This window comes from Lycium barbarum, chromosome 5 (genome assembly GCF_019175385.1).
Source record: "Lycium barbarum isolate Lr01 chromosome 5, ASM1917538v2, whole genome shotgun sequence".
NCBI classification, from domain to species: Eukaryota; Viridiplantae; Streptophyta; class Magnoliopsida; order Solanales; family Solanaceae; genus Lycium; species Lycium barbarum.
The window spans coordinates 139,949,321-139,966,004 of NC_083341.1; the positions used below are offsets into that span (position 1 = coordinate 139,949,321).

At 34.8% G+C, this 16,684-nt stretch overlaps 1 protein-coding gene across 2 annotated transcripts; it reads right to left on the reverse strand.

The window, feature by feature from the left end:
- Nucleotides 1-9,845: 9,845 nt before the first annotated feature.
- Nucleotides 9,846-15,760, reverse strand: LOC132641898 (protein root UVB sensitive 2, chloroplastic). 2 transcript variants are annotated; one of them, XM_060359005.1, is made up of 10 exons: nt 15,621-15,760; nt 15,131-15,253; nt 13,121-13,209; nt 12,940-13,024; nt 12,669-12,728; nt 12,466-12,559; nt 12,217-12,314; nt 11,385-11,564; nt 10,685-10,807; nt 9,846-10,606 (listed from the first exon to the last, which is right to left on the reverse strand). In XM_060359005.1, the coding sequence occupies exons 1-10, from the start codon at nt 15,630-15,632 to the stop codon at nt 10,181-10,183; spliced, it is 1,290 nt and encodes a 429-aa protein (XP_060214988.1). In that variant the 5' UTR covers nt 15,633-15,760; the 3' UTR covers nt 9,846-10,180. The 2 variants fall into 2 exon arrangements, with proteins under 2 accessions (XP_060214988.1, XP_060214989.1); XM_060359006.1 differs by having other exon boundaries at nt 15,142-15,253; nt 15,621-15,757.
- Between the last annotated feature and the right edge of the window lie 924 nt (nt 15,761-16,684).

Here is a 16,684-nt window from a genome sequence, read left to right on the forward strand (position 1 = left end):
TCTTTTTTATTTATAATTTTGGAATTATGACAATTTGGCATGTTAGTAATTTAATAGGACATTTTGGTTGAATATAGCATGAGGTCATAATGATGCAAAGGTGTTTATGGTTTGGTTTGGGTTGGTTTTTCTCTAAAAGGAAATCAAACTAATTAAGTCGATTTTTCAAATGTTGGTTACCAAACTAAACCAATTATTTTTAAATATGTACAATTACAATTTTTAAATAGGTACTTATATAGCCGGTTTGACTCGATTTTTTCGATTATTTTTTGCTTAAACTAGAATCAAATCAAGTTTGTCGGTTTCTAAAATTAATAACCAAAATCAAATCAAACAAAAAAATATCGATTTCTTTCTTCGATTTGATTCAATTTGCAATTTTTTTCGGCTTATTGGTTTTCCGTAATCACCCCTAACTGTATGCCAAAATTTTGAAATGTACGATCCTTTTTCTTGTTTGTTTGTAACTTTGAAATCATGATTGATCCTACATAATTTGGGAGTAATCCAACTGGATGGCTAGGCTGAATACAATATGAAGTCATATCAATTTATCATGACTTGCATGCCAAAGTAATAAATATTTTTTTTTTCCTTTCACACGTGGTACTTCATAAAATGTATTTTATAAATATATTTATTTCAGTCATGATACATGAGAAAATGATTCTTTCTATTAAACTCATGGTACCTCATAAAACGATTCTTTAAATTCACTATTTCATTCATGGTACTGAGAAATAGTTCTTTAAAATTAATTTATTTCATTCATCCGACCTGAAAATAATTCTTTATTACTTATTGCACTTTAATATTACAGATTACATAACCTTCTGAAATGCGTTTTTCCTCTTTTTATTTAATACCTTAAAATCATAATGATCGTGTATACCCTATAATATGTATATTACAATATTACAATTATCTGTATGATCTTTTAAAACTTTAGGTCCATGTTTAATTTATTGAATAGTAAATTGGAAATACTTTAAGGTCTAGGTTGAACAATACAATATCTTATTACCTAGTTTAACGCATTTTGTATATAATTTGAATTTTTGTTTTCATCTCGTAGCCCAACATTAAAGATCTACTTCTAATTTTCTTTTCTTCTTTTTTTTTTCTCCCCGTATAACTGTTCTAATTTTCAAAATACATTTCATCCGACCTATTATCATACTTAATTCTACCAACCAAGTATGAGAGAACTGAAGCATAGTCTCCGTCTTTAGAGCCCGTTTGGATTGGCTTAAGTTGCTTATAAGCTGTTTTCAGCTTTTTTGAGTGTTTGACTGGTCAGCTTAAAGTCATTTTGTGCTTAAAATAAGCTCAAAAAAATAATTGGGCCCATTTGACTTAGCTTATCTAAAGCAGCTTATAAGCTGAAAACAGCATATAAGCCAAAAATATAAATTAGACTACCCCAACTTATTTTTTTTTAGCTTATAAGCGGTTTGCAGCTTATAGACATAAGCCCATCCAAACAGGCTGTTATTAGTACCCCACAGGACATCCAAAATTGATTGTAATATTCTTATTCAAACTACCACCGAGCTGCCCTTTGGTGTTGTTGGATGTGGTTTTGTGATTGTTTTTTCATTTATTTCCATAAACATAGACAAGCATCAATCTTGAAAGAATTATTACATTTGATTATCGTATCATGCCGATTCGTTTGACATGAAAACACTTTGTCGATATTATCTTTAGTGTGGTTGAGTGAAATTTGAAAATAGAAGTCCACCATTGAAGACCGTTCAAAGCTTCGATTCGGAAGTTGGATTTTTCAAATTTATTAGTTATCCGGATTGGGTGTTGATCCAATTGATTGGAAACGTCAAGAAGAGTTGAAAACATAAATTTAAAGTGATTTGGAGTAGATTTGAATTAAATTTTCGAAGAGACACAAAGAAGAAGACGAAGTTAGCTTTTGTATGATAGTGTATAATATTATATAATAGTAGTGTATGTGGGTGTATAAACACTTCTTATACACCTATATACATAATGTATGTCTTTATATATAAGTGTATAACATTGTATGAAAACGTATATGTATGATAAGAATCGATTTGGGGGAAAGACCAAATCAATACTTAAAATGCGAAATTAAAGGATAACATGAAATTAGGGGATGAGAATTGAAGAAAAGAGGGATAAAAGCTAGATCCTAATGATAATGAATCTATGGACAAACCTAGACTCTTCCAATTGAATTCAATCAAGAGAACCTATACTGCTTGAAATCAAGGCAAGAGGAATTCAATTGAATCCACAAATGAATAACTCTTCATGAAATCAACGGAAATGAGGTTCATAAGCCAACAATAGAATCCACTATTGTGTATCACTAAAACTATAGCTACCTAGCTAAAAAAAAACTATTATTCAACAAGAGTATTCATCTTCTCATAATGCATAAGCTAAGGAAGAAATGAAAAACGAAGTGTCTTATTTATACTAAAAGCTCTTCCAACAAAGGCCATAAAGTGGCTCTTTGCGAAAATAGCCCAAGAGATCTTCATCTTCTAAACACCAATTGGCTTGCAATGGTAGCCCAAATTACATCCCTAGCCTTGAATTTAGGATCTTGGCCATGATTTGCATCTTATAGCCACAATTTACACTTTTATCGCTTTGCGCTTTTAGCCACTTGGTGTAGAAGCCTCTACAATCTCTTCCCATGCTATCATCCAAACATCCCACGTCCTTCTAAGAATCCTTATGCCATTTGTGACATTTAGGATCATATCATCCTCCCCTTCTTCAAAAGAATTCGTCCTCGAATCCGAACCTAGTAAAATCCAAGGGAAGACATACGAAGACATATTCCTCAACGTATGAGGGTTAGCACAAAAGGCAATGATTATAATCTCACTCCAAGGGAGGAAAAACTTGTGGTGCAACCATACATCAACCACTATAAAAAACAAAAGTTCCACATATGAGGCATTAAGAAGTTGATTCCTCCAAGGTAGTGTCAAGACTAAATCACACAAGGCATCACTGGGATCAAAAGGGAAGAGTATACACAAATCTCGGTTAAGAGCAAAATCATCTAACCCATAAAGACCCCTTTGAACATAAGATGCACCTCTATCACACATAAGAGCGTCATCATATGCAAATAAGTAATAAAGAAAGGTGTCGCGCAAGACAACTTCTTCACCTATGTTATCCTCCAATGTAGCCTCACTAGGTTCAAGAACAATATCATGCATAGGGCTACTAAGATTTTGAACACACAATGAAGAATTAGCAATTTATAGGAAAGCATCACCTTCTTTTTCGACACTTCCCTTCTTTAAAGGGCGCACATCACTTTCGGAGGTCTTTTCCAAATTCGACGTGGGGCCATCAAGTAGGTAACAAACCCTCAAGAAGGACTTTTCGTCAACGAGGATGGTGTCAACAACTTCGTCCACCCCATGCTTTGTCATCATGACCAAGCTCATCATCATCCCATAGCGACTCAAAAAACACACTATAATCCCTAAAGGTGGCTACAAGCTCATTATGACAATACAATCCACTATGCACATCATCCCCACTAGTCATGTTATCATTGAATAAGACATGGATTAAGAGAGAAGATTCTATGAACAACGGCGAATCAAAGCATACAATCACACTCTCAAAAAGACAAATGTCACCTTTCAAAGCATTTTCATTTTCATGACTATTGAAATGATCAATTATATCGACAAATCACTAAATTGAGGCTCATTAAGCACATCACAAAATTTCTTAATTAGTGGACTATCATAGCAATCAAATTGATCAATACAAGTATCCACACTAGTTGAACGCAAATCAATCTTGCAAGAAGAATTAACTAGGTCATCGTTAGGATCAACTAGTGGGTGAACTAATAAATCATATGATGATGTATTAAGATGAAAATAATAAGGATCAACACTAGATGGACACAAATTGATCTCATAAGATGAATCAAGATGGTCATCAATAGGATCAACTAGTGTTGGAACACCCATACCAACTACATTGTCAACAATCAATGAAGACTCACTAAGATCATCACAAGGTAAAGGCTCATTAAGCTCAAGTAAGGATAAGCTATCATTCACACTCATTTTAGCATCATGGTTACTTATATCATTTGGAGTATTAAGATTAGCTATTTTTACCTTAAAGTTCGCATAGAACATTCTCTTTACTTCGATTTTCAACTTTGGAATCCATTTGCTCCTTCGGGAAGCTTTCAACTACCTTATGAACTTTCAAAGTTTGAGGTTCATCATTTGGTTTGCTTCCAAGAATACCTGCACCATCATTAAGACAACTAGAGAAGAAAACAAAGTTACATGAGTTAGAATGGGTTGTGACAACTCCCTCACATCATTCATCACAACCTCTCCTTTTTCCACTCTAGAGTTGTCACTTTTTACTTCCTTACTCCTTTCAATCTTTTCTATCTCAATTTCATGGGAGTTGGGACAAGTGCCAAGTACTTCTTTGCAAGGGCTAAGGGAACCCTCCACTTTACTCTTCTCTTTTGCTTTACAAGGCTTAGACATTTTCACTTTCATTTGTTGTTCCTTGCGTAAGCGTTCCATCATTAGGTGAATCTCTTCTAAATTCTTCTTCTCCCATTGTGGGATTTCGGGACCACTCTCCATAGAACAGGGTTCACTTGCAATTGTTTTATCTTTAGGAAGTACGGTGGAAAGAAAGGTCTCCATCATTTGTCCTCCACATACTTGTACCATTCTTGCCCATATGAAACCTTATGTTCTTGGAACCAAGGTTTCCCAAAACACAAGTAACAATTGTCTAGTGGAAGTACATCATACCAAACCTTTTCTTGGTATATGTCATGGGTAAAGAACACCTTTGCACTCCTATTAATCAAGTACCTTCTTTGATCATAGTAAGGGTCCCATTTCATCACACACTCTATACCTAATGTCTCAACCACTTAAGGGGAAAGGTAGTTGCCGTAGCTACAATCATCCGACACAAGGGCATACCTCACAATACCAAGTAGTCCACCTTTGTCTCAAGAATTTGCAAAGTTCACCTTTGTCTCAAGAATTCGCCTCTTCGGGTCATTTCTCACTTGAGACCTTGCATTTATTCCACTTCCATCACCTTTCAATACTTCCCTCCTCATTCGTTCGACATTATAACCATATTGAGAACATGATACCTTCGTATTAGGATAAGAAGTATGATTCATTGTATTTCTTGAAATGGGAAATGTATACTCTTTACTCTTTCTAGGACAACTCCTACTTGGTCCAACCAACATATTTATACCACTTCGCTTGGAAGAAGAGGTATCACAATTCAATGTACGTGAATAGCCACTAGAAGATTCTTCACAATTATCATGTTCAACATTACTAGCTTCATAGACATAGTCACCACAAAGCGCATAACCATAATGTTCATATTCATCAGAACTTCCTAATTCATGCAAGTTTCCACCAATTGTTTCATATCGTAAGTGTGAGGAAGAAATATACCTCAAGTCGCCTCCATGTCCATGGTGTGTAGAATGAGGCTCTTCATAGCTCTCGTCTTCGCCATATGACTCTTCATTAAGTTCCTCTACTCCTTCATCATCTTCATAAGGCTCATGAGATCCACTTGTCTCATATTTACCTCAGGAGTAGTACTTTTCACCCTCATATGTCAAATCATCTCCCTTATAGCCTCATTCACTATCATAGTTATACCCTCAATTGCTAGAGGCGTAACTCTCCAAATCATCACTACACTATTCCGAAGCTATGGATGACATCCTTATATCTTCTCTCCTTAGACTTCCATTCTTGTACCTGCAAACAAGATTAGTAGTAAAGTTCCTCAAGTCACTCGTATTTGCACTCAAGCTTATTACTCAACCTAAACCTTCTTCCAAAGTTGGTCAAGAACCCCTTATCCAAATCAATTCACAAGGTTTCTAATCTTTGTGGAAGAGTAGATTCTTGTTAATTGAAATATGGACGACTCGATTAAACTAAAGGACTTGAGCCAAAGAAGTTTCAATGAGATTAAAACGAGAAAAGCTTGAATAAGAATTAGCACAAAAAGAAATGGGACTCAAGAACTAACCAACAACTAAGTAAGGTCAATTACCAATGTTAATTAGCTTGGAAGATCAAGGAAGGATGAACAAATACCTAAGGAAACTTAGAACTGAAAATGAAGTGAAACCGGGTTGAAGAACAAACTTACAATGCAATTTCGGATAAATACATCCACATCTAGGGGTCGTCCCACAAGCTGAAGCATAAAATGCATTTGAGGTGTGGACTTTACGATTCGTATTTTATTGGTTTTTCAGGTCAAGATTGACGGACCATCTTTGATCTACGGTCCGTAAAATGGGACCGTAGAAGCAGAAGCATAAAATGCATTTGAGGAGTGCATTTTACGGTCCGTATTTTGTGACCGTAAAACTGTAACAGTGAGCTCAAATTTTTGAAACCAATTCACACCTCAATTTACGGTCCGTAAATTGCCTCCGTCAAAATCCTTCAGTGATGACGTATTGATTTTGTACCTCAATCTTTGGGCTGGATTTTCCTGAATATTCCTTGTATTTGAGGTACATTGGGCCAACTATATGATATGTTTTGCTAAATTTGGCCCAACAAACACTTTTTGTACTTGAAATTTGGGATCAAAAGGCTTCTTTGTGTGTCTTCTTCCTTATGAATTTATGAAGATGCTCAAGAACACTAAGAATACCCAAAATTCATTGTATTCCAATTTCAACTCGAATTGGCTTCAAATTGCAGATCCAACCTCCTCTCGACTAGGAGAACAAAGCCCACTCCAAATTGAACTCGATTAAGCCTCCAATCAACCAACCCACTTTGTGTTCTTCAAGGTTTGAAGGTCCTTCAGTGGTGATTTCTTCAAAACACCTCCAAACACTTTCGAATTCGAAATCTAGATAGATTTGATATCAAGGAACTCAAATCTAACATCAAATCCACACAAAACAAGCCACAACAACAATTTTTTTGGGATTTTTGAATTTTTTCAGTTTTTTTTCTTCAAAAATATGATGAACTTAGGATTAAGAATTGTAGGAACAATCCTTTAGTCTAAGCTCTGATACTAAATAATAAGAATCGATTTGCGGGAAAGACCAAATCAATACCTAAAATGTGGAATTAAAGGATAACAAGAAATTAGGGGATGAAAATTGAAGAAAAGGGGATGAGAAAAGAAGGATAAAAATTAGACCCTAATAATAATGAATCTATGGACAAACCTAGATATATCAAACCTAGACCCTTCCAATTGAATTCAATCAAGAGAACCTATACTACTTGAAATCAAGGCAAGAGAAATTCAATTGAATCCGCAAATAAACAAATCTTCATGAAATCAATGAAAATGAGGTTCATAAGCCAACAATGGAATCCACCATTGTCTATCACTAAAACTATAGCTATCTAGCTAAACAAATTATTACTCAACAAGAGTATTCATCTTCTCACAATGCATAAGCTAAGGAAGAAATGAAAGACTGAGTGTCTTATTTATACTAAAAGCTCTTACAACAAAGGCCCTAAATTGGCTCTTTGCGAAAACAACCCAACATGAGATCTTCATCTTCCAAACACCAACTGTCTTGCAATTGTAGCCCAAATTACGTCCCTAGCCTTATATTTGGGATCTTGGCCATGATTTGCATCTTATAGCCACAATTTACACTTTTATCGCTTTGCGCTTTTAGCCACTTGGTGTAGAAGCTTCCATAATCTCTTCTCATGCTATCATCCAAACATCCCAGGTCCTTCTAAGCATCCTTGTTTCATTTGTGCCATTTAGGATCATATCAATGTATTTGTAGCTTGTCCAAGGTCAATCCAAATCTCCATTAAATGATTTCAAATTTTGTAAACAACCTCCTTTTATATATTTCTAACAAGTCTAAATAACAGTCACTCCAAATTTCTCACAAAATCATATTCGAAATTTAAATCCACTTATTTAAGTTTATTCAACATTAATGATGGATTATCTTAAAATCTAATCTTCACCAGTCTAATGGATTTGATTTGTTGAACTGAAATTGAATATGATGTTTCTTTTGTTCTTCTTAATTTTTTTCCTGTTTTCTAGTAGTCAACTCCCCCCATTTTCTCTTCATTTTTTTGCGCGGATTGCCCTTCTTTTGGGGTGGTCTTTAAATTTTGCCCCTCAAATTTGTGGTCTTTAAATTTTGCCCCTCATATTTGTGGTCTTTAAGTTTTGCTCTTTACTTGGAAAGATGGGCGAATACATGAAGTTCTGGGTTCGAACCCCCGCTCAGGCATAAAATAAAAAAATAATTTCGTAAGGCAGGACTGGGGGAGTGTATGCCGGATCCAGCATACAATCTTTAAGGAAAAGCTAAAGTTATGCCGGATCCGGCATAACTAAAAGTCTGCCCCATAAGGCAGAATTTTTCCTAAGACATAGTTTAGTTATGCCTTATGGGGCAGAATTTTAGTTAAGGCATAATAAAATCATGCCCGATAAGGCAAGAACTTTTCTTAAGGCATAGACTTTGCCTTATAAGGCAAAGTTTAAGTTATGCCTTAAGGAAAAGTTCCGCCTTATGGGCATACTTTTAGTTATGTCTTTGGGGCACACTTTTTAGTTAAGACATAACTAAAAGTTTACCTTGAAAGTAAAATAATAATAATAATAATAATAATAATAAAATATATATATATATATATATATATATATATATATATATATATATATATATGCCTCAAGGCAAAGTCTGCCCCCTCCGACAGACTTTTAGTTAAACATAACTAAAAGTCTGCCGGAGGGGGCATAGCAAAATTTAAACTTTGTCTTATAAGGCAAACTTTTAGTTATGCCTTAAGGAAAACTTACGCCTTATGGGACATACATTTAGTTATGTTTTATGGGGCACACTTTTAGTTAAGGCATTACTAAAAGTTTACCTTGAAAAGTTAAAAAAAAAATATATATATATGCTTCAAGGCAAAGTCTGCCCCCTCCGGCAGACTTTTAGTTAAACATAACTAAAAGTCTACCGGAGGGGGCATAGCGAAATTTAAATTCTGCTTTGCAAAATTTTTGACTGAGCGGGGGTTCGAACCCGAAACCTATGGGTTTTAGCCAAACGGCAAAATTTAAAGACCACAAATATGAGGGGCAAAATTTAAATACCACCCCAAAAGAAGGGCAATTCTGCGAATTGCCCATTTCTCTTTCTACTATTTCGATTTTATATTGTTTTCTTTTTCAACTCCTTTTGAATTTGAGAGTGATATTTAACGGAGGTTCGAAATTTGTGAGAAGAAGATCAACACCATGTTCTACAGCTTTAAGCCTATTATTTTTTACCAAAGCTTTGCAATGTAAATTATGGGCAATATTTTTATAATGTAAGTGAGCGAATTGTATTTTCCTGAAATTCCCCCCCCCCCCCCCCCCCCCCCCCCTTTTTTGGGCAAAGTTGAAGGAACATTTATACTAGTATAGAAATGCCCAACAATAAGCTTTTACCTATGATTTGTTTAAGTTTTCTATACCGTTAGTGTAAACAATTTTTTACACTATCAAATTATCCAAAAACTATCGACATAGAAGCCTCCTCCTGTCGAAACACGACAAGAGAAGTGTTCTCCAGTAAGAAATGCAAAAGTATATGCCGAATCCATTTGCTATTATAGTTGGCAATGAATCTCTTTCATAGGAAAAAACTCTTTGGCGGATCGAGAGAATAACTCTTCAATGTTCAATGGCAAATAAGGCACAATGCTACTAGAGGGAGTCTATCACCAAATACAAAGAAATTAAAGTGTATTAAATCTCTTGAAACAAACGCAATGGAAGAGTTTGTATAACTTCATAGATCAAACAGAATGCAATGAACATGAAATATCTTCAATAAAAACCATCGAAACATCTTTCAGGATCTTAAACCAATTATGTGCCATCTCATTAACAAAGTGAGGGAGACACCTTGCCCATCTTCAATCAACCTCCTCCTAGTTTTGTATAGGGTGGAATTGCTATTCTCAAAAAGTACCTGTTGAGGATGAAAGGTTTTTGTCCTACTCCTACATGTATCCCTGTGTAATCTACTGAAGGGGAAGGATGTATCCTGTGTAATCTACTGAAGGGGAAGGATAACAAAGTACAAAGAATTCGATATCTTAAAGAACTAAAATGCGAAACGATTTCCAGTACCATCAAGAAACCGATCTGTATGCCACCCTTTGGCCTGTAACTCAGCTAAAAACGGGGAGAATGCACCATTCATCTTGTCATAAGCCTCTAGCAAGATATTCGCACTTGGTTCATGAACTAATCGTTCTATATCTGAAGCATAAGCAGCAACCAGCCAACCCCTCAATGCATCTTCACCGGTTGCATTGTGTTCCAGTATCATATCAGTCCATCTACTTCCAAGGTTTAAAATGAACTTCTCCTCTGGAAATGTTTCTTTAAATTGTTGCAGCTTTGAAGGCCTAACTACTTCATGCAGAGACCTTCCCACCTTTACCTTTCCAGCATCCTCTATCAGCCTTCCGGGAAATAAGAGATCTTCTCGATATCTTAGGTCAGCAGGACTTGAGATTTTTCCAGTCTAAATATGATAACACAGAACTTAGTTAAAATGAGTTGTGAATAGATCTGTCTCACGTTTGCAACTTTAGATATGCACCTTCACAAAGTCAGCCACGATCATTGCAGTTCTCTGCGGATTTAATGTGTTGACGGGAGCAGCTCGCATTTCTTCAACGACACTGTAAACGTGTATAACAGACAGCAGCGGGGCAACAACCAACTGCAGGCATTCAATAGTATCAGAATCACCAAGGACCCTATAATCTGCTACAAGACTTGCATTCTCTACAAGTGATTGGGCTAAATAGTCCACATGGTCTTATTATCTTGCTTTTATAAAAAGTGATCTCAACAAGGGAGTAGAATCGAGTACCCATGGAACAAAAGTTCCTCTTATTTCATTTTACCATCTTTTAAGGCGTGGAAAACAGATATACCAAGAATGCCTAGTGACTTCTTCCAAGTGGAAATGATCTTGGACATCTTACAATACATGATCTCCTTGTACTTTTACCAGTTTAAGGTTTTATAAGCACAACAAACGAAAACAAATAGCGACAGAGAGAAACATACATCAACATACCACAGGGCATACATTACACTGATGTAAGACCGACATCTCTGCATAGTGGATTTTATTTTATTTTACTTTTTCTATCAGGTTCTGCACAGTGGATTTTATGGTAGCATAAAAATTTAATTCTCCTAGTTTATACATGATTCAGAAGCCCTACGAATGGATCGAATGAGAATAGAACGAATTCAATAATATACCTTGAATGGTAATAAAATAATACCTTTCCCTGCATTGATGAACAAATAGTGGATGCTAAGTAAATTCCTGTTCCAAGCCCTAGAACATTAAAAACAGTGGAAATAGCCTCGCCTTTAGCAAACAGATCACTAAGATTGCCTTCTTTGGCAAATGAAGAATATACTGGCAATCTTGTTGCTCTAGCTGCAACAACCGCCATTCCCTGATAACTCCAAACAAAAATAACGTCATTAACACTGCGGCCTACAAATTTCTCACAAATCACATCACTGAAGATTAGATTATACACAATTTTAAAATGTACCAAAATTTTTTACTCAATTGGACTAATAAAATATATCTTCCACAGATAGAACAATTGAGTGTCCACTAGTGCTCCAAAAGGAGAAACCACAAATCACTCTCTCGAGGGAGAATATCATAAAAGAAACTGAAACCTTAAAGCGACTGGTTAACTATTCCCTCTTTCAGTAGTTTAAAAACTGTACGCAGCTTTCTGGAAAATCCAGTTCCCTTTTTAGTAATGTTTCATTTCCATTATACTTCAAGATAAAAGTGATTAAAAAAGGGGAGTGGTGCAAAGTGCAGATAAATTTAACTCCTCGACATATATGAATTTCTCGTATTTTCTCCTGCGGTATGAAAAGAAATACAAAAGCTGCAAGAAGAATCCTATATATTAAATCAGAAAAATGGGGAGAATTTGGGAATCAAAAAATGGTATATCATGTCCGCCAGAGGAATAGAGGGAGAAACAAGAAATACATAATTCGAACTACATTGAATCAGTGTCATTCATAAGTCTCCCAAAATACTCAGTGAGCCTCTATAATCAATAAGCAGAGAAAACTTACCTTTGCGAAATTGCCAAGGCCAGCTACTTCAAGAAACAAATGCGGGCATAAAGGAGACAAAACTTCTAAACCAGTCCCCATGTCATACAGAACATCAGCTGCAGCATAGAAAGTATATATAATTTAAAACTACTCTACAATTTAACAAAGCAATGCAAGTAATAGAATTAAATTACGCAGAAACAACTCTGATAAAGAAATAAAGAAGAATCACAGCATAGACCAATGCTCCAGGGATATTGCACAAACCTAAAATTCTCCAACGTTTAGGCTCAGAATCCATCCTTGCACCTAAGTTGCTACATATGAGCTTTCCGACATGTTGCATACCATCTCTCAATATCTGTAAATAAACAGAACAATCATGAAATAACTCCCTTAAGAATGAAAGGGAACTGGACGTAATACTTGAGGAGTCATCTGTTTAATCTGTCCACTAGATAAAGGCTTACCCAACTCACTGCAGTTGCCTGAGCAGGGGTAGGACGCAAGCCTGCAGCAAATAGCAGTGACTGCAAAGGAGTAATATTCAGAAGTATAATAATTTTAATGTATCATGTATTTAGGTCTTAAGAACAAAAGCCAATGTCAACCATGAATATATACATACATGTAGTGTGTGTCCGTGTGTGTGCGTGCTCTTGTTTGAAAATAGTATACTCTAAAAAGTTTTAGTGTCGAATAAAGTTTAGCAGGCAGTGAGATGCTTCATAGTTAGAAGACCTGAGTCGACAAAACCGACAATGCTGCACTCGTGAAGTGTTGGAGTGCTCGAAATTGTGTGTATCTCAGATACCCCTCATTCACACTGCAGAAGCAATCAAGAGCAGATATTTACATTACATATTCATGAAGCTTGCGACCAACTAGAACTGTTGAGCAATGATTTCTAAGAATTTCACACCTATATGGATAGCCAGATGGGAAAAATTTATTCAGAAAGGGTTCAACAATTCTCTGTGCAGCTGGTCTAGAGTCATCAACCATCTTGACCTGTAAAGAGAGATAGAAGTAAGTCTCTATTTGGAAACAAGTAGTTTGGATATATTAACATGACACGGAAAATGTAGTACAGAGTGGCAAGATATACTACATGTAGTGACATATTTAGGCATCGAGAAAAAATAATAGTAGTATAGAATATCAATCACTGGGATGTAATATGTACTATTAATATGCTCAAGATGTTTATAACCTCTCAAAAATATTACTTCCACCTACAGAAATGGCAAGGGGAAAGCTAAACAACAGAGGAGAAGTTAATGCCAATATACGAAATTATTGTGCACATTCAAACATATATGAAGTTATTACCTACATTATTGAACTACATCTGTCACAACTGTCAAAAAGGGGAGAACAGGAAATACGAGCCATATTCGAAGCTTACGAGCAGTAAAATTAGCTTAGATAGTTATCAGAGTGCAATGGTTTCTAATTAACAAGTAGTTTAATTTACCTAGTACTTCTTCTTTATTTTTTCTTTGAGAATGGTAACAATAATTACTTGGTACCTATTGAAGAAGTAAAAAGGTTCAATTTCCAAACTTTTTGCATGAGTCCAACCCAATCCCATCAGATATCCAGGATTTAAGTTTTATGGGTTTAACATTTAAAGTTCTTAGCATTAAATCCACTATATCTTTAAAGTTATAGGTTCATATGTTACTATTTATTGCAATTTTAGTGCATTTTTACATATAAAGTTATACACTGCACCGAAAGTGCTCGGTTCAGATGAACCTGTATCGATATGCTACTCCGCCTCGGAATCCCATTAACTGCTTTCCTGTGCAGCCAAATTTGAAAATGGGCGTTTACTAAAAATACCACTAATGGCATTACTAGCTTGTTTGGCCTAGCTTCTAAAACCTAATTATTTTGAAAATTGTTCTTTGTTAGAAGTTCTTTCCAAAAAAGGTACTTTTGGAGAATAACAATTCACTTTTGGCTAATTAATTTCAAAAGCACTTTTGCCAATATTAGAGCAGTAATTTGTGCTTGGTCAAGTTTCCACAAGTGTTTCCACGGAAAAACTGTTTTTAAAGCTTTTGAAAAGCACTTATTTTGTTCCTAAAGCTAGGCCAAACACCTCAACTCTCTATAAAATAGGCATTTTTTTGACTATATGTATGCAATTTCCAAACTGGATCCCTCTTTTTCTGTCCTCTCATTGCTGCTAAGCTAATTAAAAGTACAAACAACTTAATGAAAACTGAAACAGATTATGACTGGTGCACAACATATTCTTTTAGCTTCTGAAAAATAGCTTCTGTTACTATTCAAAAGCACTTAATTTTGTTCCTAAACGCTAGGCCAAACACTTCGACTCTCTAAAATAAGCACTATTGGCTATACCTAGTGCCATTTGCTAACTGGATCAATCTTTTTCTGTCATTTTATTGCTCCTAAGCTAATTAAAACGACAAACAAGGTAACAAAAACTGAAATGGAGTATGACTTGTACACTACAACAAGCAATTGAAGATAGAATTAGGAAAATCTTTAGCAACAAAAAAAAAAAAAAAGGAGAATTTACCAATAGCTTACCCTAGAGCAGTAATTTGTGCTCGGTCAAGTTTCCAAAAGTCTTTATGGGAAAAAGCTATTGTCTTTAGCTGCTGAAAAACAGTTTCTGCTACTATTCAAAAGCACTTAATTTGTTCCTAAAAACTAGGCGAAACACCTCAATTTTCTAAACTAAGCAACTTTAAATAAAAAAAAAATAAAAAAAAAAAAAAAAACACTCTTGGTTATATATAGTGCAATTTCCTAACTTGGGTCCATCTATTTCTGTAATTTGATTGCTCCTAAGCAAATTAAAACTACAAACAATGTACTAAAAACTTAAAAGGAATATGACAGGTATACAATAACAAGAAATCTTTAAACAAAAGAAAAGAGAAAAACTTACCGATAGCTTACCATCAGTTTGAAATTGAAATTGACGAGAAACTGAATTAGATATTTCAATCCAAGAAATTGGCACCTGAGGTGGCCTCTCATCTGCTTCTTTTCTTTGCATTTTTATCTTATCCTACATTTACGCATACATACATAAATATATTCATCCACAAATTTCAAATTAAAACATCGGAATAAGGGCCAAAATTACCCCTGAACTTTGAAAAATAGTTTATCCACACCTTTCGTTATAACGTGGCATCATCGCAGCCCTTCAAAATTATTTTCCCCTCGCTGGAAAAAAATTCGAGTCGGGTTGAGTTATTTTAGTGAGTAAAAAATTATTTGAGGGGAAAATAATTTTGAAGGGCTGCGATGTCACGTTGCAGCCGTTAGACATAAGGCTATAAATGATCTCATAGCGGTTAGACATAAGTTATAATTGACCCCATAGTATTAGGGTAAATAACTTAAGAAGAATAAAGGGGAGTGTTACTTACCAGTATTTGCATTTTGGAACAAACGGTATTCTAAGCAGAGAGAAAAGAGAGGAGTTCTGCTGGGGAAGTTTTGGGGGATATGAGTATAGCTAAATTAGCCTCTGCTGTGTCTAAGTTGCGTATTTGGCCAATAGGTCGAGTATAATTACATTCTCTAGTTAAATATATTTTTAAAACAGGGGTGAAGGTGCAAATATACTCGTAAATTTTGTGATTTAGAGTAGATATATTCTTTTTATAAAAGTGGTGTATACATACCCCTGCCGTTATATACCTTTGCCGTTACAAAATAGTGCAAATATATTCTTTTTGTTGACGGGATTTTTAAAAAAATTATTTAGGTTATTTTTTAATTAAGAAAATGCCACGTGACGTTGAAAAAATGTCTGGCCATTTTTTTTTTAAGTAGACATACTTTTCTAAAGCCACGTAGTAATTTTTTTTTATGAATCGGATCTTATTCGTTTTGAAAAATGGGTTGACTTATTTTTCTAAACCTTCTTGATATAATCTCATGAATCTCCACATTTTAGAAAGTCAGTTGGAAGTTGGAACGAGGTTGAAATTATATATCTACTCTCTAATTATGCGATAAATATCGTATTAGAACTGCTAAAGCACGCTTCTAGTCATCGGCGATAACCGAAAATCTTTCATTTATGTGGAAGTGCTTTTTCTTTTTTGTTTCTTTTAATTATAATGTTTTGTTAATTTTTCGAGTTTGGAGTATAGATTATGATAATGTCAAATTTTTAAATAAAAAAATTCTTACGTGACAAGTACACAGTGAAGAAATGATGATATGATAATGGCATATCATTTTTCGGCATCCAAAATTTGACATCCCATTAATTTGTGTTTTTGGACAACTAACACATAATTTAGTAACTTTATTGTCACAAAAACTTATAACTTTAATGTTACAAATAATTAGTTTAATAACTATACTATTATAGAAAATAATTTTATAACGTTAATATTATAAAGAGTAAATTTAGTGAACCATTAGAAAGGTAATTTTTCTGCAGAGCCAAAATAAGCAGCAATTTCTCATACCTGCAATT